Genomic DNA, 27527 nt, shown 5'->3' with positions numbered 1-27527 from the left:
TGTAACATACACATAACAGAGATAGTGGTATGTAACATACACATCACACATGACAGAGGTATATGTAACATACACATCACACATGACATGGATGGTGGTATATGTAACATACACATCACACATGACATGGATGGTGGTATATGTAACATACACATCACACATGACAGAGGTATATGTAACATACACATCACACATGACAGAGGTATATGTAACATACACATCACACATGACATGGATGGTGGTATATGTAACATACACATCACACATGACATTAGATAGTGGTATATGTAACATACACATCACACATGACATAGATGGTGGTATATGTAACATACACATCACACATGACATGGTTGGTGGTATATGTAACATACACATCACACATGACATTAGATAGTGGTATATGTAACATACACATCACACATTACATGGATGGTGCTATATGTAACATACACATCACACATGACATGGATGGTGGTATATGTAACATACACATCACACATGACATAGACAGTGGTATATGTAACATACACATAACAGAGATAGTGGTATGTAACATACACATCACACATGACAGAGGTATATGTAACATACACATCACACATGACATGGATGGTGGTATATGTAACATACACATCACACATGACATGGATGGTGGTATATGTAACATACACATCACACATGACAGAGGTATATGTAACATACACATCACACATGACAGAGGTATATGTAACATACACATCACACATGACATGGATGGTGGTATATGTAACATACACATCACACATGACATTAGATAGTGGTATATGTAACATACACATCACACATGACATAGATAGTGGTATATGTAACATACACATCACACATGACATGGTTGGTGGTATATGTAACATACACATCACACATGACATTAGATAGTGGTATATGTAACATACACATCACACATTACATGGATGGTGCTATATGTAACATACACATCACACATGACATTAGATAGTGGTATATGTAACATACACATCACACATGACATGGATGGTGGTATATGTAACATACACATCACACATGACATTAGATAGTGGTATATGTAACATACACATCATACATGACAGAGATGGTGGTATATGTAACATACACATCACACATGACAGAGATAGTGGTATGTAACATACACATCACACATGACATGGATGGTGCTATATGTAACATACACATCACACATGACATTAGATAGTGGTATATGTAACATACACATCACACATGACATGGATGGTGCTATATGTAACATACACATCACACATGACATTAGATAGTGGTATATGTAACATACACATCACACATGACAGAGGTATATGTAACATACACATCACACATGACAGAGTTGGTGGTATACGTAACATACACATCACACATGACAGAGGTATATGTAACATACACATCACACATGGATGGTGGTATATGTAACATACACATCACACATGACATGGATGGTGCTATATGTAACATACACATCACACATGACATTAGATAGTGGTATATGTAACATACACATCACACATGACATGGATGGTGGTATATGTAACATACACATCACACATGACATTAGACAGTGGTATATGTAACTTACACATCCCATATGACATGGATGGTGCTATATGTAACATACACATCACATCGACAGAGATGTTTTGTTCTATAAATTGTTGAAATCAGGGAAGGGATCATAGTAGGCTATGGCACCGGCTGGATAAGGTACAAGGTGGGTACAATACTAACAATCTTAGTTAATTTAATTAGTACTCTGAATAACCATACATTATATAAACAATCAATCCATGCTGTAGATGGGTATTTCAAATTTATTGTTTGATGTCGAAAAGAATGAAATTATGACAAAAAAATACACCTAGAATGAAAACTACTTTTTGAACAACTAATATGTATTCATATTACATACAATCATTACTGTATTTGAGATGGTTTTATCTAGAAACTTCTGTTCCTTGTATCCTGTAACAAAGACGACCACAGTTTGGCACGATTATACACCCCAGTACACCCAGTACGATCATACACCCCAGTACACCCATACACACAGTACGATCATACCCCAGTACACCCATACACCCAGTACGATCATACCCCAGTACACCCATACACCCAGTACGATCATACACCCCAGTACACCCATACACCCAGTACACCCAGAATGATCATACCCCAGTACACCCATACACCCAGTAAGATCATACACCCCAGTACACCCCAGTACACCCATTCACCCAGTATGATCATACACCCCAGTACACCCATTCACCCAGTAGGATCATACACCCCAGTACACCCATACACACAGTACGATCATACCCCAGTACACCCATACACCCAGTACGATCATACCCCAGTACACCCATACACCCAGTACGATCATACACCCCAGTACACCCAGTATGATCATACCCCAGTACACCCATTCACACAGTACGATCATACACCCCAGTACACCCATTCACCCAGTATGATCATACACCCCAGTACACCCATACACCCAGTACAATCATACACCCCAGTACACCCATACATGGCCATTATCTAACTAGTAGGCTTTTCTTATCTTTTCATACAAATGTTTAATTTCTCACAGTGAGTGAATTTTCCATTTTATTGCCAGCCATTTCTAGAGATGCACTAAATTGAATTATTGCACACAAAGTATATGGTAATACTTTTTAAGTTAACATTTAAGTTCAAATGTCTAAATTTTGCCTAAATAAGACCACCTCGCCACACATATATGATTTCTTCTGCAGAGTCAAAATTCAAACCACAATGTCGTTTAGTTGCACTGCATATTCAAGTAATCACTTTTGAGATGTAGTCATGGATATAAATATGTGAACAATGATCTTGATAGTGTAACAAAGTTACTGATACAGGGTGTATGAAGATATTTGTTCTTTTTTGTAGGATGGGGGTAGAGGGCTGGGGGGGGGGGATGGTAAGCATGAGCACAAAAAACAGAGCTTTGAATCTGATAAATCAAGTTTAACTTTTGGCAAAAGAATTATTTTCTATATGACATTGGACTTTATTATTTGAGCGGGAAAGAAAAATCAGTGACATACACAAAACTAAACTTGAAGTAATGCTCTTTTATTGTGACATTAAATTGAATTCTCTGTTAAGCATTTTCTAGACATTTAAGAACGGCTGAAACATTACTCATTAATATTTTTCCAAGCTTTGCATGTTTACTCGGACCTACCTCTTAGATGTGGCTACAGAATCAACATGACTTGCCTTGACCGGGTAACCGGTTACCCTGGTAACCGGTTACCCTGGTAACCTACAGATCTAATGAATGCAGCGGCCATCACCTATTTGTCTTAATACTAATGAAAACTCACAAGATTCATGAATAGTCATGATTCACCAAAGAAAGAGGCCCATGCCTTTGATTGGTAACCCTGGTAACCAATAGACCTCCTTCAATGGAACCTAAAACCTATGTTACCTTACACTAACTACAACTTGCTGTGACTTTATTAGGACTGCCGATCATTTCTGCCTACATTGCAAGATAAGCCTCATGAAAAATACTTTATTTGACTTATTATGGGGGACTCTAGTTTATACAAGAGTGGGAACCTGTGTAATATCTTCAAAACTACTAACCCTCAAACAAGATTTGAAAAATATGATGAAACTTAAAGAAATACCTGAATGACAGAGGTAATATTTCTAGCCTTCTGATAAAACACTATACCACCCCGCATTAAGTGCTTCACTATATATTTAAATCATGCTTTAAAGATAAATTTACACTGTTTAAATCAATACCTCACAATATTTGCATAACAGATGTTCCTTGAGCATGTTTCATAATATTTTCAGAAAGTGAAAATATATTGCTCTTCTTGGATTGGTTGTGCATTGTTAACTTTTTATTTGAAATTTACAAAAATAACAGGTTTTGTCTCTAAAACATCTTACGAAAAAAAGAAAGAAATTACTGATATTCACAAATAAAAAAAAAAATATCAAAAAACAAGCAAAGTTAAAATCAGTTCCAGAGGTAAATGATGTAAGATGGATGAATCCATGTATTAAAACAAAACCATGAACAGCTATCTACATAGTTAGCAGAACTGAATTTATCAATACCTTCGGTGGATCTTGAGTAATGCTGCATTTGTCATACAGAAGATTTCTTTTAGTTATGCTTTAATTCAAATAAATCTTCCATTACTAAATCAATGGCTAGGTTTAGGTATATTGGTATTAACCCCTTTGAGGGGTAACAGAAAGGGGAGAGGGTGTGGATATCATCAAATAATTATTACTTCTGATGGTAGTTGGTCAATAATAAACTATTAGAACGTCTTTTGAAAGTGCCCCCAAAGAAAGGAATTTGAAATCAAATGGAAAAAGGAAAGTGAACAAATAAAGAAATTCAATATATTCATGAAGATTGCTTATTAAATAAATGTCTCTTCAAACATTTCCAGCAAGTTGTGGACCCTGCCTCAACACATGCTTATTGTCAAACACTCATTTACAAATATCCGTTGTTTCTGTAGACCTGTACAGATAAGTGTAATTAATGATGACAACAGCTAGGAGGTATGTTGACAATACTGTGCACATTTTAACATCACATACTACTGTAAAGTAAATAATTGCAAATGACCTGAAACTAAACGGATTATCTTGACATGTTATTGTGCAGTACATGAATCTACATAAAACCCTGTATTTGTATTTTATAGCTTTTTTGTGAAACTTTTACTCAATTGATATTTGCATGCTTTAATTCAGAGTATCCATTAGTCATAATTACTGTTTGCCATTTTAACTCTATACTGCGAGAAAGAAATTGAATTCGTTCTACTTTAAAAATAATAAAAACAACAAAACACAACTGTTCACGTAAAAACAAAGTCCTTCACTCCTTTTTCATACACCTACAATGAATTGGAGGTAAAGTCCAAGCCAAAGAAATCATCTGCATAACATGCTAGCCTGGCAACAAACATATTTAAATTCAATTTTATATTTCAAGATTTTCTGATATAAAAGTGCAAAATTTATCAAGAATTTTGATGAATGCTGTAACAGCCAGGTATTAAGAAAATTTAAACACCATAACGTTACTGTTGTTTGGACACGCTTAATTGACTGTTTCTTGTGTCTTTTACCTTGCATAACTGTGTTGCAGAATATATTAGAAACAATGTAAACCAAACATTGCAGCAAATAAAATTATTCACAATTATGGAGCACCAAGCAATAATCTTATGATCACGTACATATATCTCAAAATATTAACATTTTCAGCTGGTATCTCAAACAATGTGTAAGAAAAATCATAAAAAACTAAAAAAAAACGTTTGTACTGTTCTTTATTAACATAACATGCCCAAATTAAAGCAGCCTTTATGTTTTATATCAACTGCACAACAACAACTGATGAATGTAAACAAAAGAGAAAGCAGAAAGAAATATTGATATGCAAATTTTTAACCATGTTAACCTATATCGTCAACTGTTTATGTCAAAATGCCCCCCCAAAATGAGAGAAATAAATCCATAACATAAGGACAATGGCAAGATGTATGGCAAAACTAGACAAAACTATTACAAAACTGTTACCTGAAGAAGTAAGAAACAAAAATGAAGTAGGTATAGATTGCTAGGCTGCAATGCCGTCTTTTCACAAAATCAGAATTACAGGGACCATCAAGGATTTAAAACAAAGAAAACTATTAATACAGTTGAAAATACCTTTGCTTTCAGGGGTGTATAAGTTTTGGGAGAGACCCAGGGTTCTTTTCATTAAAAGGTGTTGTTACACTTATCAATGGGCTCCTCTTACTATGAAAGAAAACGAACTCAATTGTTTCCTCTTGGGATGGAAGTACATTGATATTCCAATAACTTAGGTTTCATAAGCTCTGTTAGTAAACATTGCATACATACAACACTGTACATTTTCATAAAAGTTTTTCATCTTTTTCTATAATAAAAAAAAATACACAACCGATTTTATGGACAAGTTGAAGAATTACTCTTAAATAGCGTTTCATACTCCATGCATAGGACATTTGAGATCTTGACCAATCAGAATCTTTTAGTCAGTCAGGTGATCTTGCGGAAGAAGCTTACACATAACTCTGACTGATATCAAACAGCTGGAGTTGGTGGGTTATCATTAGTTCCACACACTTCTTCTCGTACTCCAACATGTGGAGGTCACCGAAAGGGGTGGGGGACCTGAAAATAGTCGGACCAAAGACGATGCTGATGTTCTCCACACTCATTTTATTATGCCTCTCCAATTGTGTGACCCTGTTTGGAGAAAAAGGCACATCATACAATGTATACACTTATGATATTCTCCTTTGTTGGAAGATCAAATGTTATGTAACACCAACATTTTGATGATGTCTTGAAGGATATGTCTACACTTGGAGGGGTATATCCAGAATTTAAAAATGCGCCACCAACTGTGGCCTAAAAGAATCAGACCAATCCTGTAAGACTACCTGGACAGTTGAGGGTGGTGAAACTTTAATAAATGTTCATTTTGGTAAATAACCAACAAAAGTACTGTCTGAGAGAGAGAATATAATGTGGTAGGCCTACTGCAGCTATCCATAGTACCACTAAACTAGATCAACTTAATAGTTTATAAATGTGGTAGTCCTACTGCAGCTATCATAGTATCACTAAACTAGATCAACTTAATAGTTTATAAATGTGGTAGTCCTACTGCAGCTATCCATAGTATCACAAAACTAGATCAACTTAATAGTTTATAAATGTGGTAGTCCTACTGCAGCTATCCATAGTACCACAAAACTAGATCAACTTAATAGTTTATAAATGTGGTAGTCCTACAGCAGCTATCCATAGTACCACAAAACTAGATCAACTTAATAGTTTATAAATGTGGTAGTCCTACAGCAGCTATCCATAGTACCACAAAACTAGATCAACTAATAGTTTTAAATGTGGTAGTCCTACTGCAGCTATCCATAGTATCACTAAACTAGATCAACTTAATAGTTTATAAATGTGGTAGTCCTACTGCAGCTATCCATAGTATCACAAAACATGATCAACTTAATAGTTTATAAATGTGGTAGTCCTACTGCAGCTATCCATAGTATCACTAAACTAGATCAACTTAATAGTTTATAAATGTGGTAGTCCTACAGCAGCTATCCATAGTATCACTAAACTAGATCACCTTAATAGTTTATAAATGTGGTAGTCCTACTGCAGCTATCCATAGTATCACAAAACTAGATCAACTTAATAGTTTATAAATGTGGTAGTCCTACTGCAGCTATCCATAGTACCACAAAACTAGATCAACTTAATAGTTTATAAATGTGGTAGTCCTACAGCAGCTATCCATAGTACCACAAAACTAGATCAACTTAATAGTTTATAAATGTGGTAGTCCTACAGCAGCTATCCATAGTACCACAAAACTAGATCAACTTAATAGTTTTAAATGTGGTAGTCCTACTGCAGCTATCCATAGTATCACTAAACTAGATCAACTTAATAGTTTATAAATGTGGTAGTCCCACTGCAGCTATCCATAGTATCACTGAACTAGATCACCTTAATAGTTTATAAATGTGGTAGTCCTACTGCAGCTATCCATAGTACCACAAAACTAGATCAACTTAATAGTTTATAAATGTGGTAGTCCTACAGCAGCTATCCATAGTACCACAAAACTAGATCAACTTAATAGTTTTAAATGTGGTAGTCCTACTGCAGCTATCCATAGTATCACTAAACTAGATCAACTTAATAGTTTATAAATGTGGTAGTCCTACTGCAGCTATCCATAGTATCACTGAACTAGATCACCTTAATAGTTTATAAATGTGGTAGTCCTACTGCAGCTATCCATAGTATCACAAAACTAGATCACCTTAATAGTTTATAAATGTGGTAGTCCTACAGCAGCTATCCATAGTACCACAAAACTAGATAAACTTAATAGTTTATAAATGTGGTAGTCCTACTGCAGCTATCCATAGTATCACAAAACAAGATCAACTTAATAGTTTATAAATGTGGTAGTCCTACTGCAGCTATCATAGTATCACTAAACTAGATCACCTTAATAGTTTATAAATGTGGTAGTCCCACTGCAGCTTTCCATAGTATCACAAAACAAGATCAACTTAATAGTTTATAAATGTGGTAGTCCTACAACAGCTATCCATAGTATCACTAACTAGATCAACTTAATAGTTTATAAATGTGGTAGTCCTACTGCAGCTATCCATAGTATCACTAAACTAGATCAACTTAATAGTTTATAAATGTGGTAGTCCCACTGCAGCTTTCCATAGTATCACAAAACAAGATCAACTTAATAGTTTATAAATGTGGTAGTCCTACTGCAGCTATCCATAGTATCACTAAACTAGATCAACTTAATAGTTTATAAATGTGGTAGTCCTACAGCAGCTATCCATAGTATCACTGAACTAGATCACCTTAATAGTTTATAAATGTGGTAGTCCCACTGCAGCTATCCATAGTATCACTAAACTAGATCAACTTAATAGTTTATAAATGTGATAGTCCTACAGCAGCTATCCATAGTATCACTGAACTAGATCACCTTAATAGTTTATAAATGTGGTAGTCCCACTGCAGCTATCCATAGTATCACAAAACTAGATCAACTTAATAGTTTATAAATGTGGTAGTCCTACTGCAGCTATCCATAATATCACTAAACTAGATCACCTTAATAGTTTATAAATGTGGTAGTCCTACTGCAGCTATCCATAGTATCACAAAAAATGATCACCTTAATAGTTTATAAATGTGGTAGTCCTACTGCAGCTATCCATAATATCACTAAACTAGATCATCTTAATAGTTTATAAATGTGGTAGTCCCACTGCAGCTATCCATAGTACCACAAAACAAGATCAACTTAATAGTTTATAAATGTGGTAGTCCTACTGCAGCTATCCATAGTACCACAAAACAAGATCAACTTAATAGTTTATAAATGTGGTAGTCCTACTGCAGCTATCCATAGTATCACCAAACTAGATCAACTTAATACTTTTAAATGTGGTAGTCCTACTGCAGCTATCCATAGTATCACTAAAGTAGACCAACTTAATAGTTTATAAATGTGGTAGTCCTACTGCAGCTATCCATAGTATCACAAAAAAAGATCAACTTAATAGTTTATAAATGTGGTAGTCCTACTGCAGCTATCCATAATATCACAAAAAAAGATCAACTTAATAGTTTATAAATGTGGTAGTCCTACTGCAGCTATCCATTGTATCACTGAACTAGATCACCTTAATAGTTTATAAATGTGGTAGTCCTACTGCAGCTATCCATAGTATCACTAAACTAGATCACCTTAATAGTTTATAAATGTGGTAGTCCTACAGCAGCTATCCATAGTATCACAAAAAAAGATCACCTTAATAGTTTATAAATGTGGTAGTCCTACTGCAGCTATCCATAGTATCACTAAACTAGATCACCTTAATAGTTTATAAATGTGGTAGTCCTACAGCAGCTATCCATAGTACCACAAAACTAGATCAACTTAATAGTTTATAAATGTGGTAGTCCCACTGCAGCTTTCCATAGTGTCACAAAACTAGATCACCTTAATAGTTTATAAATGTGGTAGTCCTACAGCAGCTATCCATAGTACCACAAAACTAGATCAACTTAATAGTTTATAAATGTGGTAGTCCCACTGCAGCTTTCCATAGTGTCACAAAACAAGATCAACTTAATAGTTTATAAATGTGGTAGTCCTACTGCAGCTATCCATAGTATCACAAAACATGATCAACTTAATAGTTTATAAATGTGGTAGTCCTACTGCAGCTATCCATAGTATCACTAAACTAGATCACCTTAATAGTTTATAAATGTGGTAGTCCTACTGCAGCTATCCATAGTACCACAAAACAAGATCAACTTAATAGTTTATAAATGTGGTAGTCCTACTGCAGCTTTCCATATTACCACAAAACTAGATCAACTTAATAGTCAATAAATGTGGTAGTCCTACTGCAGCTATCCATAGTATCACTAAACTAGATCACCTTAATAGTTTATAAATGTGGTAGTCCTACTGCAGCTATCCATAGTACCACAAAACAAGATCAACTTAATAGTTTATAAATGTGGTAGTCCTACTGCAGCTTTCCATATTACCACAAAACTAGATCAACTTAATAGTCAATAAATGTGGTAGTCCTACTGCAGCTATCCATAGTATCACTGAACTAGATCAACTTAATACTTTATAAATGTGGTAGTCCTACTGCAGCTATCCATAGTATCACAAAACAAGATCAACTTAATAGTTTTATTGGTAGCATATCTTGCTTAACTCAGTGTGTAGTAATGAAGGCTTGTTCACCCTGTCTAAAAGAGAAGAAGTAAGGTAACTTTTACCAAAGATGGCAATTTAATGACTATTATTCAAAGTGAAATAACTCTTCTCATGGAAATATCCTTATGATATTGTAGCTCAAATTGCCTTCAATTGCTGAAGCTATTTTTCCAATTTCTATAACGTTTATGTTAACTGTGTCACATTTGATACATTGGTAATGATGGTAAGGATCAGCTTGCAAAATTCTTTTGACAAAGCATGTATATTTGCCTTTATTCTTCCATTGTCTTATACATTGAATAGATTATCACCTACTAGTCTACCACATAAACATCTGATTGTTACTTGTGGCAAGAATGTTACCGCTTTACAAAAGAGTTGTCATTTTCCGATAACACATTCACAACAATAAACATTCATTAGGCTAGTGCTCCTAGCATGCAAGCATGATACCGCATATAAGCCATTTTTGCCTCTACGACCCAGGAAGAGTGATACACCAGTTGAATTTCAAGCTGCTGCAAAAGCTTTTACATGATAGTGTGTAAAGGCTCACTGTATGAGTAGCAATTACAGATTTTGTTTGCATCATGTTTACATTTTTAACTTCAGAAATCCCCTCAACTGCAACTACACTTCTTCTCAGTTTTCCCTACTCTAGTGATACTAAAATATATTAAACTCATGGGAAACTTAAGAAAATATCATTGCAATAAAGTTGGGAACGTTATGAAAATCCAGAGAAAAATTTGCGGTATAGGCTCCAGTTTGCATTTGCAACAGTGTGTTAGGATAATAGTTTTTGTCCCCCTGCAGGTTGGATATGCATCAGTACTGAATAACATGCGAATGACTGATCAAATGATACAGTAACGCTGTTGAGAGGTGTAAACCACGGAGGTAGAATAGAAATCTGCAGAAAAAGCTCATGTCTGCTGGAAGACGGGCTAAGTGGTTTAAGTGGGAAATTTTGGTGCGTGGTGTTAGAGAAAGAATGGCTGTGCAATAAACACGGATCGTAAATAAAAAGTGCAACATTCAGAAAAGCCTCTTCACTTGTTATCTTTAGATACAGATATCAAATCATCAAAATTCAAGTTTAGCATGGCAATTATTTAAAATCAAAATTCAAAATTGTATTGAAGTAAAGTCAAGACAAAATTCTTCCTTGTCACAATTGCAATTAGGTTTTCCTCCCCTTCTATCATTTTTTACCCCCTATTGGAACGAGTAAGTTAATAAATGACCAAGTCAATTCACTAACATCTTGGAAAAAAAAACGCTCCAGAAAGTCACCCAGTCGCCCATGTGTGTGTTCTCGAACTTTGGGCATTCCATAATGCCTCTTACCTCAAGATAAATTATTCAAACATGGAAGAGCTTCATTAGACCTAAGCTGAAACTACTTTCTTCCTTACTTTTCTTGACAAGAACCTCTAAAGTTTTCAGTGAAATTTCAACATGTTATGGGAATCAGTATAAGGCTAGGATAAAACCACTGACACTTATATTTCCTGTACTATAGTAAGAGGCCTATACAGCGGTAATATATAGACTACTGAACATGTATGTGGTAAGAGTTGTGAAAGTACGCGGAAACCCACTCCCACCCCCCCCCCCCTCCCCCAAGCCTCCCAAAATGAAACACATTTTTTTTTTCTTTTTTTTTTCTGAATACAATCATCTGATAATCAATTCATAAACATGGAAAATAATATATGCAATCATTTAGAAGGCATAATATTGCATGACATGGGTGTCCTATAGTCGAAAATGAGTCAATAAATAAACATTTGATTATCCAAACTTTCCATTATCCAAACTACTTAGGATAATCAGGGTTTTACTGTACTGCACTATACAAGAACCAGAAACTAAAGTATGTGACGATCTTTATTTATGATTCTATAATGACCTTGTCACAGATGCATACAGGGTAACTTTGACATCCTCTAATACTGAGGCTGTGTTAACAGTAAACTCACCTGTTTAAATGTGCAACCATATGTTTCAGTGTATGGAAGTGTGCAGGTTTAGTCTCATGAAGTTGCACTATTGCCTCATGAAGTGCATCAATACGCATGTTGTCGTCCTGATTCTCTGCATGAAGATGAAAAAACACACAACTTGAAAGAGAAGTAGGTGACACATGAGTGTTTGACTAAATGAACATACGTACATTACCACAGAGCTGTGTTTTATCCAGTTGTATATCTGAGGTTGAATAAAGGGAAATTCTAGATTACCTAAATCCCCCATGAAAATGCTCCCCCCCCCAAAAAAAAAACCCACCTGAGGTAGAGATAAACAACTTAAAGAATTGGCTTTTGATGTAACTATAACTGACCCACACAAGCTGCCTCATACATACCCATACACGCACACAAAAGCTTGCCTCTCCCCCGCACACACATATACAAGCACACACAAAAGCTTGCCTCTCCCCCGCACACACACATATACAAGCACACACAAAAGGACCATCATGTAACCACCCGACAAAAAGAAGGGCAAATATGACAAATAGTTGTCTGTAAATATGATCTGCAGGAAAGAGAAGGCACTTACGGACGGCATCCATGAAGGCGCCAAAGATGTCGAACGGCACAAGCGGTATTGGAAGTTGACGCAAGTACAATTTGAGGGCCCCTGAGATGGCGTTTATGTCTGGGAAATCTTTCTTGCTAATCTTTGCATGACTCCCATCTGTCAGTAAGAGGGCAGAGTCATTTTGATTATGCAAAATATTACTGAAAACAAACACAGCTGATCTTTATAAAATACTGGCCCTTCACATATTGAAAGAAAGAGAATAATTCAGATTCTAACAAACAGATCATAAGTCAGCAACCCCCTCATGAATCTGTTAAATCTCAGATTCAACGATTAAGGGAATTTCAGAATAGGTGAAATTTCAGAAGACATCAGACAACAATAAAAACAGAAAGGTTACATGATGCCAATGGTCTCTTGTCAGGACCTATCTGGAATGGGAACAAGTTATCACCTTTATTGGTAACAAAAATCATATGAATCTTGTTCACAGGGTCAACTAATAAATAACATTTTCAAAGTTGGAGAGGGGTGTGTGGTCTACCTGTCCCTAGCTACACTACAGTACTAGAACAGCTGCTTGGATTAGAGACAATATGACCACCGAATGACTAAATATTCTGGGATTGCAAAGGATTAATAGACTGATTTTATCTCCCACAGCTGACCATGATTATTAAGTGTGTTGTTTTGTTTTGCAGGTCTCTTTCTTTCTGTTATTTTTTGGCTTCCTTGTTTGATGTTTGGCTAGGTTACTTCACTGGGTCATTATTCAATTTGATTACTCACCCATGTCAAATCTCCCTCTGACCCTGTCCACATCATCTTGCATGCCTGGAATTCTGTATAATCCCTCCTGATCAAGACCTATTGAAGAAGAAAAAAACCAAACAGGTAACCCATCTTTGTAAAATCATCGATTTCTGCTTAATTTCCCTTCTGGGTTTGATTAAAACTTGTGGAATAAAGCCAGAATCAAATCAGCAGCATTGACCATTGGCCACACAGTCATGAGGTTAAAGCCAGCAACATGAAGCCGCCTCTACAGTTAGTTTTGAGACACACAAGAAGGATTTTTCATCCAGCAACAATCAACTTTTTTGCAATTTGTTTAAATTCCACAATGAAGCATATGAACTGCATTCTCGCTGTGGACACACCGTTGCATGGTCATTGCCTGGGATTGTTCTATTAAGTTTTATTCAATTAAATCATCATTAGAGAAATTAGTCAGGGGTTTGCAAAGAGAAAGCTGACAGAAAATCAACTTTGCAAACTTTCTTTATCACTCAAAGCTAAAACCCATTAAACAATATTAAAATCAGTGAACCCGACAAGTTTTACAGTGTCAGTGAAAGACATCAATTTTAAACTGAAGCACCGTCGTTGAAGTACTATTGCACTGAAACTACAATGGAAGGTGAAAATGAACCAAAAATTAAAATGAGAGTAAAACTGAAACACAATAAGACAACATCCTGGTGAAAATGTCTTCTATTTATAAACAGCATTAATTTGAATGTCTACCAACATGGCTGGACATCTGCTTATGAGGACATCTGCATAGGAAATTCTCAATGTAGTTGAGAACTTCTATTCTTTGAATATATTACAAATTCAAACTAGTCTATTTTATTCTAAAACAGACCCTGTCTGTTTTATGTTTGTGTGTTCTCCCACTTCCCCCATCTACTCCTGCTTTGCCATTCCCTGAGTGCACCGACAATAATTCTACTATGAACTGCTTTGGTAAAACTGTTTAAAGTAAGAGGGATTTGGTTGTGTAATTTTGTTGATGAAATGCAATCGTAATGCTTTAACTATTTTCAGAACTTGGCAACAACCTTCCTCTTTCTAATATACACAAATTTATCTAGATCCTTTATCCCTGGCTCCGATTACCTTCTCAAATTCCAACTTTCTTTTCAGATTCTGTTGGGAACAGCCAGAAAGAACATACTGTAACTCTACAAGGAAGTGTTTTTATAAGCCAATACATTGAATGAAAATTCATTTTTCTTAAACTTTCATAAACTTTCCTTTCGCTATTCATTGACTGAACATACATGTAACTCACAGAAAGGCTCACTTTGCAGGGTGTTTTTCAATACTTTTGACCTGATTTGTGTTTACATCCCCAACTCTTTCACTCTCCTCAGTGGCTCGATTAATAATTAATGTGTGTTTATGATGGGCAAGCGTTTGACGTCAATCTGTGTTGCTGAGTGAGCATTTTACTTCCTACATATGGTTCTGTATACCGGCTCTACTTTGTCATAAAATTCATCAACCTGAGTTGGAGGGATAAATAGCTATGCTGGCTGAATGATAATAACCCAACTCATTCCTGACTCATTTTTTAACGCACGCTGGCCACCCTGACCGCTGGAGAGCAACCCAACTCATTCCTGACTCCTTCCTTTACCCACGTTGGCCACCCTGACAGCTGGAGAGTAACCCAACTCATTCCTGACTCCTTCCTTTACCCACGTTGGCCACCCTGACAGCTGGAGAGCAACCCAACTCATTCCTGACTCCTTCCTTTACCCACGTTGGCCACCCTGACAGCTGGAGAGTAACCCAACTCATTCCTGACTCCTTCCTTTACCAACGTTGGCCACCCTGACAGCTGGAGAGTAACCCAACTCATTCCTGACTCCTTCCTTTACCCACGTTGGCCACCCTCACAGCTGGAGAGTAACCTAACTCATTCCTGACTCCTTCCCTTACCCACGTTGGCCACCCTCACAGCTGGATTGTTAAAATTGCTGCACTTCATTGAAGCAAAGTGTTATCATTAAGAAGACCATTACTTATGAAGTTTTGACTAAGTAAAATTTTCAAAATACTTGGGAATGAAAGAATGAATAATTGTCTCCTTTGAGACCAAGAAGAAAATGTCTCTTTTTCCACTTGAGCTATTTGCTGCTCATAAGCTGACCAATTTGGTCTGGGTGCTAGACTAAGTTGTCCAGCCACTTTGATTGATTAAATCTGTTGATGTTTAAAGGATCATTTCCCAACATGAGCATGGTACAGAAATCCAAGCTTGAATGATAGTAGTTGGATCTAACCATTTACAATGTCACAGGATCAACCAACCTTCCAGAGGCTACTGGAAAATATTGATACCATCTTTGTTAAGCAAGAAAGAGCAGGCATATTAGAGTGACACAATGTAAAGTGCAAGAGTGCCCTCTACAAGTATGTATTCACATAAAAATGGTACACAATTATATCACATCAGTTTGTACCTGTCCTACAAAATGTCTGAAAGTTTGATCAAAGCCCTTTTGCTGAAATGCCCAATGATCACATTTTTATGTTTCAAATCCTCATAGCTTAATATTCAATAGCTTTTAGATTAGCTCATTTGAACTCTCACACAACACACGAATCTCACCTAATCATGATTATGTATCATTATTTTCACAGTACAATCCCTTCAACTGTCTCTGATGTCAGGCTGTGCAGTGATTATTAAAAATATACTACCTATACTACAACAGACAGATGAGGAAGGGGAAGAAGGGGGGGGACTAATCACGTTCCGATATTTACAATTGGTATCAAAAGCTAAGTCCTCTAGGAGAACAAGTACTAATTTGCAGTATCGGAAGAATCTCTGGGAAGGTTAACAAGGACCACATTGTTTTTGTGCTGTTTTTCTTCTGACTTTCTGAAGTTTAGGGAAGGCTCGCAAATTTAACCGGCGATGATCGCAGGCCCAACCGTTGCTATCCAGTGTAATGAGCACAGCAACCAGCTGGTAATGAGTCATGCTTGAACGCACACATTTCCTGCCTTCCAAGAGTCGGTGGACAGTTGTATGCACTTGACTATGAGACCACAAATTAAGCCTCTTATGCACAAAAGAAGACCAGACAATGAACTGGTCACTTTGGTCCAGGATGTACCCAAAAGGGTTATAGAATTTTCTCTGCAGGTTGGAGAATTGTTTATCAATAAAGCTACTACATATAGGCTACTGTAACTGCATTGAGTTACTACACAGTTGTGTGTACTTTGCTGACAGTTTGTGCTCGAAACATGAATTTTACGTGGCGCTTTCATCGCTATTTTTTATTTCGTGTTTTGCAATTGAACAAACGGAGACACTCCGTTTGGTCTTGAATCCCTTAATACACAAAAACCTACATCATCAATGCTCTAGACAATCTCTCAAACCTGTGGGGACTTTTCTTTCGTTCGTACTATAAACAGTTTATTGAAATGACAGTAAATATATAGCCTAACCATTAAAACTCTCGTACGTATCTATATGCAGAATCACCTCCACGTGAGTCATGCAGTCAGACAGTAGGCTAAGACATGTGCGTGATCTTACTTTCACGTTGCGCAGCTGCTTTCGGGTTGTAAAAAACCTGAACAGTTCGCGACTTGTGCAAGAAAAATTGTTATTGCATGGCGCTTTACAAAATGGAATGGCTAATAAAGAAACCGAATAATTCTTATTCATAGTAGACTTACTTGGCTTTAGTTGTAACAAAGTCACGAATGATATAATTTTAATTTAGTTTGAGAAATTACGTTTGTTCAGATCGTTTAGCAAAAAGCATAAATTCGGTCCAGACTACAACGGTATGACTAGTTGTAATTGTACTATACACTGAACCAATGTTTGAAAACTTGCGTTTGAAGCCTTCATGAATGGGTAATATGACTTTTTGTATCACATTGCGTGATATTTATTTCTTGGCAAATTGCCAACGTTACTTGAGATAGTAGTATTTCATCAGAGCCAGGCAAAGATAACAGTCTGCTGTTAGAGACAAGTTAGAGTAGCTATATTATGTGATAAAATGAAAAGAGATTTAACCTGTCTTACAATCTTTAAAAAGTTTAACTTACAAAACTGACGATATTATGAAACAAACTACGTTCGGCAAAGCCCTGTTTCTAGACTGCCTAACGATAAACAGCGTGCTTTATACGTACATCAGTTTACAAGTTAATTGCAGTGTTTACCCCTACTTAAATATCACGGTAGGCTACTGTATATGTGCTGTGGATTTTCCAACAACCCCCCTGTCTAACACCTGTTTGTTAACATTTTTGGCACGTTTCCAAAAAACTTTTCATGGAGTAAACTATTTTGACTCCACTCTAGAATTAATTAGGTCAGTCAGTAAAGAATCGGTAAAGTTATGCGAAATATTATCTTAGACGTTCAAGAAAATTTATATCCCCGTAACAAAGTAAAACCATGGATGTATATAAAACACACCTCAAGCTAACCGACTCATCCGCATGAACAAAACAATCTGTTCCCCATGATACACGAGGCACAGTCTATACCATACATACATAGCACGATATCAAGGCCCCAATAGCTACAGTATGGCCATCTTTATCAAAGTAAACCTTGCAATCCCATGTTTTAGGCCACTTGGCATGATTAACTAAATGCTCAATATTTTTTCCATGTCCTTAGAAAACGTCAACTTCGCAAAATACAATAAGTTGTGTTTTTGTTGTTACGTGAGATCCGTAACCGACGAAGTGGTTAGGCTATGTACTATACTCTTAACTATGGTAGGATAATTATTTTTCCTTTTTTGTGTGGAAATTCTAGAAAATACTTTCTTTTTCCCCCGCTTAACAGCAGATGTGGTCGTATGGTTTATTCATAAATGGGTGTACTAGAGCTTTTTTTACATGAAATTTGTTGCATTTAGCACGTTATGCCAGTTTCGTGTGAATTTTTCGAAAGTATTTTGCTCGATCTTTCGTAAAATTTGAAAGGTGTACCAACTTACTGTTCGAGTAGAGAAAAGAGAGATGGATCAGTGTTAGTGAATGAAAATACTTTGTACAGGAAAAGAAGTCTGAAAGTATTTTGAAACATTCGATACGAAAATAGTTCATGAAGATTTCAATTCATTCTTGAAATAAATCTCCTTCTACTGTGGTCAGAGTGCCATTGTTACGTAAAAACCACAGACCAGGAAAAGGCAAGTACCGCTTTTGTTTACAAACAATAGCAGCGCTTCTGTGTTGGGAGCTCAATGCTCATTACTTTCACGGAGTTACCGTGGGTGTGTGCACTCAAGCGTGAGTGATATGCAGGCTGCATAATGAGCAGTGGTGTGCTGCTGGCTGGGCCTTCGATCATCGCCGGTTAAATTTGCGAGCCTTCCCTTAGCAAGTGTGAAAACCAAGCTTCATCATTTACTGTATCTGCAGAGCAGAAAACAAGGCTTAATTGGGAGACTGAATTAATCTCATACTTGATTGTGTATTAAAGTCAACAAGAGTATTTTATAAGAGTTTGGGCTACCAAAGGGTTCCCCTGGAGATAGGTGTCTCCTCTTACCCCTGGTCTCAAGTTCCTCGATGCATTTATCTATGACTACTGGTCTCATGGTATTCTGTGCTTTCACCAACGTTGTTAGATCTACACCGTATATTCTCTTCAGCAGTCGCATGTTTGGAGTACAATCTTTGGGCATCTGCTTGGAGCACTGCTTGTGTATGCCAAGACCGCAATCTACAAAGAGAAAAAGGAGGCAAGACAAGATAGATTGCAATCTCTTATTCCAAGACAGGGATAAATTAGTAACGAATGTGATCCAAAATTCTGATGACTTTGAACTGCTACTCAAAGTAGCTGTTTGATCTAAGCATTAAAGTTCCTGTAACTTTTTTTTTGAATGTTGATTGGCTGAAAAGAAGATTACAATTTGATGAAACTGAAAATTTTGTTGACTTTTGGACATTTTCTGCCATACAAGTCAAGTTAATGAACTATATTGTTGTATGCAGGGTTTATTGCTACAATATGTGATGTACAATCAATTACACAATACAAAGGTATCAATTGCAATTGAAATGAAGGACCTCTTGAATTATAATTAACTTATGGTTGTCATGTCAATTTTGTCCTGATGTTTATCTATGAGGAATCCTATGGTGTACATCATACCTTGGCAATCATTCTAGAACACTGACAAAGTGTGTAGTTGACAATTGTGCATACATATCTATTATTCTCCTTTTCATACCAATCCTCTTTAATGACTGGTTTAATGGAAATGTTCTACCCTGGTCATGTTGATCGTTTCATCTTCTATTCATAAATATCCCTTTCATCTAAGGTACTATTTCTATGTAATTATTGGTTACATGGAATTGGATAGCCAGCTATGTTCTGTCCTGGTCAAGTTGATTAATCTAGTTCAAACCACTTTGTTTGGTTACTGAAACTGGGATCGTTACACAAGAAATCATCTGGTTAGTCATTCCTCGTGGAACAGATCTCAACTTTAGGTAACCGTAGAAAGGGAAAGTGAAACAGGAAAACGAACTGTATTACTGTTAAAGTGATTTTCTTTTCACATCTGCATTATATCAAGGATATACATATTACTTTCATCTGCTATTGATTTAAAGGACCTACAACTGCAAAATGTGGAAGACAAGAACTATTTAAGAAGTCCAAAACACTGAAGTGTACCAACCCCTTCTTACCAACAAGCAGATCACAAATCATGGCTCAGTCTTTGGGTAAGGTAGGGGGACACATAGAGATGGGGTGAATATTTGAGTTACATATGCACAAACTTCTTCCATACTTTTTGTAGGTTTTGTAGAAAGTCTTCTTATTATCACCTTTCAATTCCCCCCCCCCCCCTCCCTCAATATCTCCACCACAACCCTGCCCTCCCCTCCAACAAATCATTGGTCGTATCTTGGAATCTGAAGAACTTGGGATGCAGTTTAACGTATAATCTTTTATGTTCCATTTAATGTCAAATGGAAAATATATGGGGGTGTGGGGGGGTGGGGGATTTGAGTTCAATGGGTAAGCCTTGGTTTAAAATACCTCAGACCTTTGATTTGATACTGGCCGTTGCATGCTACATCAATGAGGCATCAGGATGCAACCTATGTGAGTGCACAATCACCCACTGCCCTTACTATACAATACTATATACATAGTACAAGAGGAAATGGACAGTTAATATCTCAGAGGTGGAACTTTAACCAGTGGCGATGTGTTCATCTTTCAACGCTATTGGTCCACGCACAGAGAGAGAAATAACAACTTTCAACTGCATTCTGTAAGCTTTAGTTGAAATTTAATACAAAGACATCTTAAATTAAACTTTTACCTCACCATTAAGGCAAGATGTAACTTGAAAAACAACAGGATGCAAGTTAAACTGCTCTTAACACACACTACTGGAGGAAATGAGTAATGTTGAACAGGAATTTCCCTCCATTACACAATTACAAGCCCAAACATCTCGTAGAGTTATCAACCTGCCTGCCTATAGTTATCGATTTTGGAATGATAAGGTGACAGTCTTTGATCACTTTACTTCAGCGTAAACTTCCAGTAAAAATAATGCAAGTATATTATCTGAACAAAACATCTGCTGCTTCTTTGATAAACAGAGCTCACTAAAGAGACTAACATTCATGTTCTTTATCCAATATTGTAAACATATAAAGACTTCTGAAAACCTAATTATTAAATTGCCCTTTACCAACAGAAATCTTGGCATTTAACAGAAAAGAAATCTGGAGCAAATTAATAGAAAGTCCTTAGCCACATGAATTAATCAAGATGGTAGAGGGGAGTTTCCCATCCTATTTGTATTAAAGAGTACTTAATACAAACAGCTGTTGTAAATATACGCATATAATGCATTACCAATTCAAAATCAAAGTAAATTAACTCTGTACTGCATACACCCTTATGAAGAATGATAACAATTCAAGAAAGAGTGGAAGACGTTAAAAACTTGTAAATAATGCAAAAGGGGTTTTGTAAATTATACAAAGTTGATGATGCTTTTAAGGCATTGAGTAAAACTGAAGAAAGAGAGAAAATGACTAACTAAAACTCTGCATCATATATACATGAACAATCTGAAAAACTGGGGAAAATATATATATATGTAATATGTAAATATATGTTTTTTGAATACTTTTCAATCTATTTTTACTGAAGGTCATATGGCACTTATTAGTAACAATCTAGCTATGCACATTGTTAAACATTCACTCCATCAGTTTGTACATGAGAGATATGGCAGATGTTAGATGTTACCATGGTAACAGTACATCATTCAATTCTCGACTTCACTTTGTTGCCAATGTCAGTTTGGACTGAAAGACATTTGTTGAGCGCTTAGACATGGATGATCTCTTCAATATGACTTCACAAAATCATATAAAGTGCAATTCTAGTGTAGAGACAGATAACTCAGAATCTAATAATAATGTGGATTTTATGGTCAGAATGTCTAAACCAAGTGAAACCATGGCTTCCTCACTTTTGGTTGTACTGTTTTGTACTGTATAGTTGAGACAGTAAATAAACTGATGTTAAGACAGCACAGGTCTCATCAGCTGACTGTATTCATGTATTGTTGAAACAATAACTCTGTCCTTTGCTTCAGGCTCAGATTCTTCTGTTTCTGGTTTTAAAGTAAAATTCAATTGGCACTTTTGATACAATTTCTCTTTCATAAGACTGCTTCATGTTTTTCTGATGTGGATAACAGTTTGAGATTAACATATCAAAAACAATAAAAAAAATCCTTCTTAAGGTTGCAAACATTAAAATATAACAATTCACTTGCCCTTCCTACACCAGTTATTATAATTACAGATATATGGATACTTGGTGCATTTCAACTTCATCCCAGAATGTTTGTCACAATTATCTTTAAACACTCTACATCTTAAAACAAAACAAAAACAAATTGAAGTAACCAAATGAATTCTAACCTGAGCATTTGACTCCTTGATTCTTCAATCCCCACATGAAGTTACCGCAATATTCACACCAATTCAAACCAACAAACGAATGCACCTGAGGGAGATGACAAAAACAAAATGTAGACACAAAATTAGTCTCATGACAATTTGAGAAGTAAAATATGATCGGCAGTATAATCAAGTAACATAAACCATGGAACACCTTCAATAGTATTCATTGACATTATCAGTTTAGGGTTTATCATAAGACTGTTAGATATATATATAAATATATATATATATATCTAACATTTATATATATATATATATATATATATATATATATATATATATATATATATAACACTTGTACATAGTATGGGTTCTTTTAATTCTTACTTCAAAATAATACAGAATCTTTATAAGGACAGATAGACTAACAGCAAACAATAAACCAAACTGCTCAACTTTTACTAGTATTGCAATTGATCATTCAAGTCAAAGAATTTTTTCATTTTCCTCTTTTACTGTGAACTTTTCTGTGACATACTTAAAGGAGACATATGCCCAAACATCATCTAGTACATATGTGATGGGGAACATGGGCGTGAAGAGCTTCCACAAAGAGCTAAGAAATATCTTATTCCATTTGGGAGATATCACCCATTGAATGTTGTATGTATGTATGTATGTGTGTATGTATGTATGTATGTATGTGTGTATGTATGTATGTATATTAGATCCTCCTGCAAGCAGGAACTCGCAAAGAAGCCTAATTGGCTTATCAGAGCCGCAAGCTGACCGAAGTCAGTCTCTCACATTCATATTTAACGTCCATGATTATGAATTGTTAATTGTCAACAACTCTGTAACTGGACGACATACATTAATCTGGGAGTGACTCGAACCGGGGACCTTATGATTGAAAGGTACCGGTGTTAACCACTGAGCTAACACTCTGTTTCTTCACATAAGTGGCGTAGGAAGGTACTTTTGAGTGGGGGGCTGAAGACTGATGGCCGGCCTGGGGGAGGGGTCTAAGGGGAGGGAGTGTCCCCCTCCCCTTTGGAATTTTTTGCAATTTCAGGTGGCCTCAGATGCAATTTAGTGCAATATAGCACACTTCAACACCCACTCCATTTCGTAAATAATTTTGCATTTTCACCTGGCCTTAGATGCAATTTGGTGCTCCAAATGAGATTTTTTTCTCATTTGGAAATGAAAAAGGGGTTTTCTGACTTGCAAAGCGGGGGGGCGGAATGATACTTCCGCCCCCCATATTTTTCAGCCCCCCCGTTTCCTACGCCCTTGCTTCACATGCTAGGCCGGAGACTTGATCAAGTCTAATTATGACATCATAATGTCACACATGCTTATATATATATATATATATATATATATATATATATATATATATATATATAAATAACTAAATAACTTTCTATAATGGAGATGGGTTTTGCAAATGCTGAATTTATGAAGTTGGTTACAGAACCTAATGATGACATTAGTTTCAGGGTCAAAAACTGTTAACATTAAGAAACAAAACACTTATTCTGCTTAGGAGATAACATGATTTGAATGTTTCTTTATAACTACGGATGTTCCTGAATGTTTCACAACCTCTCAGTAAGGTATCTCAGAACCCTCCATACTTGAATATTTAACTTTTTTATTCATTGCTCTGTTGCTTTTCTTTGATATACATATGTGGCATTTGCAAGCATCTGAAGTATTGAAAGTCTTGCATGTAAATGTCGTCTAACATTGGCAGTGTTGCCATGGGGGAGCTGACTAACATATCATCATCAAACTACAAAACAAGAAAATAGACAAAACTTGCAGGGACTATGACACGACTCATGGAAACCTGAAATCCTGATTACTTTTGACATCTTTCAAGCAAAACTTAATACAGTTGGTTACATTCACAAGGAACTCTCACGGGTTTATTCACTCAATTAAACAGCCTAGTGCTGTATTTTTCTGCAGAAACTCTATGGAGTTTCTCATTTGACTAAAAGGTTAATGCCCCATCTACTTCAGCCCTGATGCTTATGCAAATATGGCTAGGCTAAGTTAATCTTCGATGAGAGTGTGGTAGGCTGATTCTTGTTTTGCAAATGTAACAGACTTTTTAAAGATGTCAAACAGTAAAGGAGTCCCTGTCTCCGATTCTCTACCTTGAAATTGTGAGCTTTCTCGTATGTTGATGCCTCCACATTTGCAGTCTCTGTGATAACAAGTGGGTGATGATCGTGTCCAGTGTCAGGCTGTATATAAATAAAGGAACAGTATTTAAAAATGCCAATAAAAAACATAACCAATTTATAAATACATAGCATTCATGTCATCTCTTTTATTTGTTATACCACAAGATTACAATCAAAATATACTTGACTAGTAATACCTGAATGATTCAAAAAAAAAAAAAAAAACATAGCTACAAAAGGAAGTATTGGAGGAAGCTTTGGGGCTTAACAGAGTAGTATGTATGTATGTATGTATGTATATGTGATCTTCCCGCAAGCAGGAACTCACGAAAGAAGCCATGGAGGCTTGTAGACTCGCAAGCTGGCCGAAGCCAGTAGTAGTAGACTACAGTACACATAGTTTACCAACCAACACAATTTATCACCAACAACAAGCCTTCCCAAGTTATGTTGCTGAAACCTTTATAGGATTCAGCCTGAAGAACAAATTCTGTTAGTACATGCTAAACAAGACACATGTGTGTTGCTGTGAAGACATTTAGCTGTACTTTGCATGTTGACTGGAAATCCAGGCAATGTTCATGGCTCTCAATTTGGTTTGTTACACCAAGAAATGAAACTAGCAGATGAAGAAAGCAAAAATCTGAATCTGGTTCTCGGGTCAGTCTGGGTATAACACCATCCTAAGAGAGATAGGCAATACTTGACTTTCAATGTTTCTTATAGTTACATACAGACAAACATTTAGCCTAGGCCTAACCATTAGGCTGTAACAATTGGAACTAAAGCATACTCAAACAGCCTACCCTAACATGCTAAATTGATAATACCATTTGCACAATTAATGCAACCCACAATCAAGATCTGATCTCTGTTTAAAATTGGAACAGTGGCTTCTTTGTTTACCAAATCTGGATGAGTGACCCTTGGTTGTTGATACTGGAAGATCACTCCACATGTATTTAGCCAGCCGAAGGTTTGATACAAAAACCCTCTCAATTTTGCTTACCATACTCCTCGGGACTATCCTAAAATATCACAAACATACACCCGAGGTTGATTTTGTTCTTTATGAAATATATGCAAAATATCTCACATCGTCGAAGACATGATGATCATGTCGTTCCATGGACATGTTTCTTTCGTTTTCTATGACGGTGGAGAACTTGCTGTGTTTGTCATAGATGGGCTCAGCCACCATTGCATTGATATAGTCTGCAGCGTTGGCCTCCACATACATAGTGATGAGGCCATCTTCCACCAGGTCATGCAGCGTGTCAAACCTCTTGTCTGCCACATAGTGTTTGCCATCGAAAAAGAGACGAAAGTTCTTTGTACTGTGATTGCACCTAACGACAAGACAGAGGAGAACAGTTGGTTTAAACAGTTCATTAAAAAAGACTTGATTAATTGGTTCCAACTGATATCACTTTTAGGTACTATTCTAGGCACGGTAGAAAGAGGGTGCTAAGGTTGTGGGGAGACAGGTAAGTGAGGAGCTAAGTAAAACTAGATGTATCATCACTTGCAAGAACTGTTATCACTAATATTCTAGAGTTGGATAAAACAGACAGCTGATTTGATCAACAATTATAGCTCTCTATCAAAGGAGAAAAGTGTTAAGTTACTGTAGGAAAATTTGAATGTAAGGAGACATAAGAACAAAACGTTGCATTGTCACCCTGAAAGAATTACGCTGGATATCTAAATAATTTCAATGAGGAAAGCATCTTTTCTTTTTCTTAACCATACAAAAGATGAGAAAAATTGTATACTAGTTTGGTTAAGTATTTCCCAGAACAGAAGAGAAACTCATTTGAAACCCTATCCATGTGATGATAGATTACCAAGCCTGGAATTATCTATGAGTGTAATTACCAGGCAGGTGGGTAAATTATGTCTTCAAGTACCACCAATTAATCTGGTTCCCTGGTGAGGATTTGATCCTGGGCAGACACTCTAACCCATTAACCACTTCAACACAACTTCACCTATAAATATAATCATAATTATTTGAATCAATAGACTATAGTAGCCCAATTGATCTGTATGGGGATGTGTCGTTAAATACCTCATCCTGCTTGTTTAAGTTGTAAATGTTTTCAAAGTCAGCCATTGTGGATTGAGAAACAAAGCAGTTATCTACTATCTAGCTCATTACATCACCTCCTGACTGGCCTTGACAAAAGACAATACTCCAGGAAAGTGATCTAAAAATATTTTATGCGACTTATATCAACTACGTCTTTGTGCCAAGTTGATAGGATGGGTATCATTAATTTTGGGTTAATTGCTTGTCACTCTGTGTATACGATAAGCCTATAGTTCCTGTTACATGACGCACAGGATATACTCCTCCATGCCCCAGACACGTCGCTGCCTTAAAACACTTCCATCGTCCTCCTAGAATGATAACTGAATAAAGTCCATATTTACTGTATCTTTCATTTTGTATTCCCTCCCCTCTTTCTCCTTCTTTTTTGCTTATTTTTCTTTCTTCTAAATTGTCAAACCTTCAGCGAGTTTAAAGATTTGGGCATTAGCCAACTTGGAAAACTTCCATGTTCAAAAATATCGCTTTTGCTGTCGATGTGTTTTAAAGATGAAAC

General features: G+C 36.3%; 2 protein-coding genes across 2 annotated transcripts in view; one reads left to right on the top strand and one right to left on the bottom strand.

Moving 5' to 3' along the window:
• LOC139962906 (uncharacterized) overlaps positions 1 to 5523 on the top strand; it is a 33645-nt gene extending 28122 nt beyond the window's left edge. The window contains exon 13 of the mRNA XM_071963300.1: positions 59 to 5523. The gene's annotated coding sequence lies outside the window, so the exon portion shown is untranslated. The remainder of the gene's footprint in view (positions 1 to 58) is intronic.
• The window catches only part of LOC139962908 (beta-chimaerin-like), a 76875-nt gene continuing 52482 nt past the window's right edge, over positions 3135 to 27527 (bottom strand). Inside the window, exons 5-12 of the mRNA XM_071963306.1 lie at positions 26015 to 26267; positions 24889 to 24978; positions 22736 to 22820; positions 19311 to 19484; positions 13763 to 13840; positions 12989 to 13126; positions 12406 to 12520; positions 3135 to 6345 (exon numbers count right to left, since the gene is read on the bottom strand). Coding sequence (XP_071819407.1) covers positions 6159 to 6345; positions 12406 to 12520; positions 12989 to 13126; positions 13763 to 13840; positions 19311 to 19484; positions 22736 to 22820; positions 24889 to 24978; positions 26015 to 26267 — 1120 coding nt within the window. The 3' untranslated portion in view covers positions 3135 to 6158. The remainder of the gene's footprint in view (positions 6346 to 12405; positions 12521 to 12988; positions 13127 to 13762; positions 13841 to 19310; positions 19485 to 22735; positions 22821 to 24888; positions 24979 to 26014; positions 26268 to 27527) is intronic.

The sequence above is a fragment of the Apostichopus japonicus genome, chromosome 21 (genome assembly GCF_037975245.1).
Source record: "Apostichopus japonicus isolate 1M-3 chromosome 21, ASM3797524v1, whole genome shotgun sequence".
NCBI lineage: Eukaryota > Metazoa > Echinodermata > Holothuroidea > Aspidochirotida > Stichopodidae > Apostichopus > Apostichopus japonicus.
This window is presented reverse-complemented; position numbering and strand designations above follow the sequence as displayed.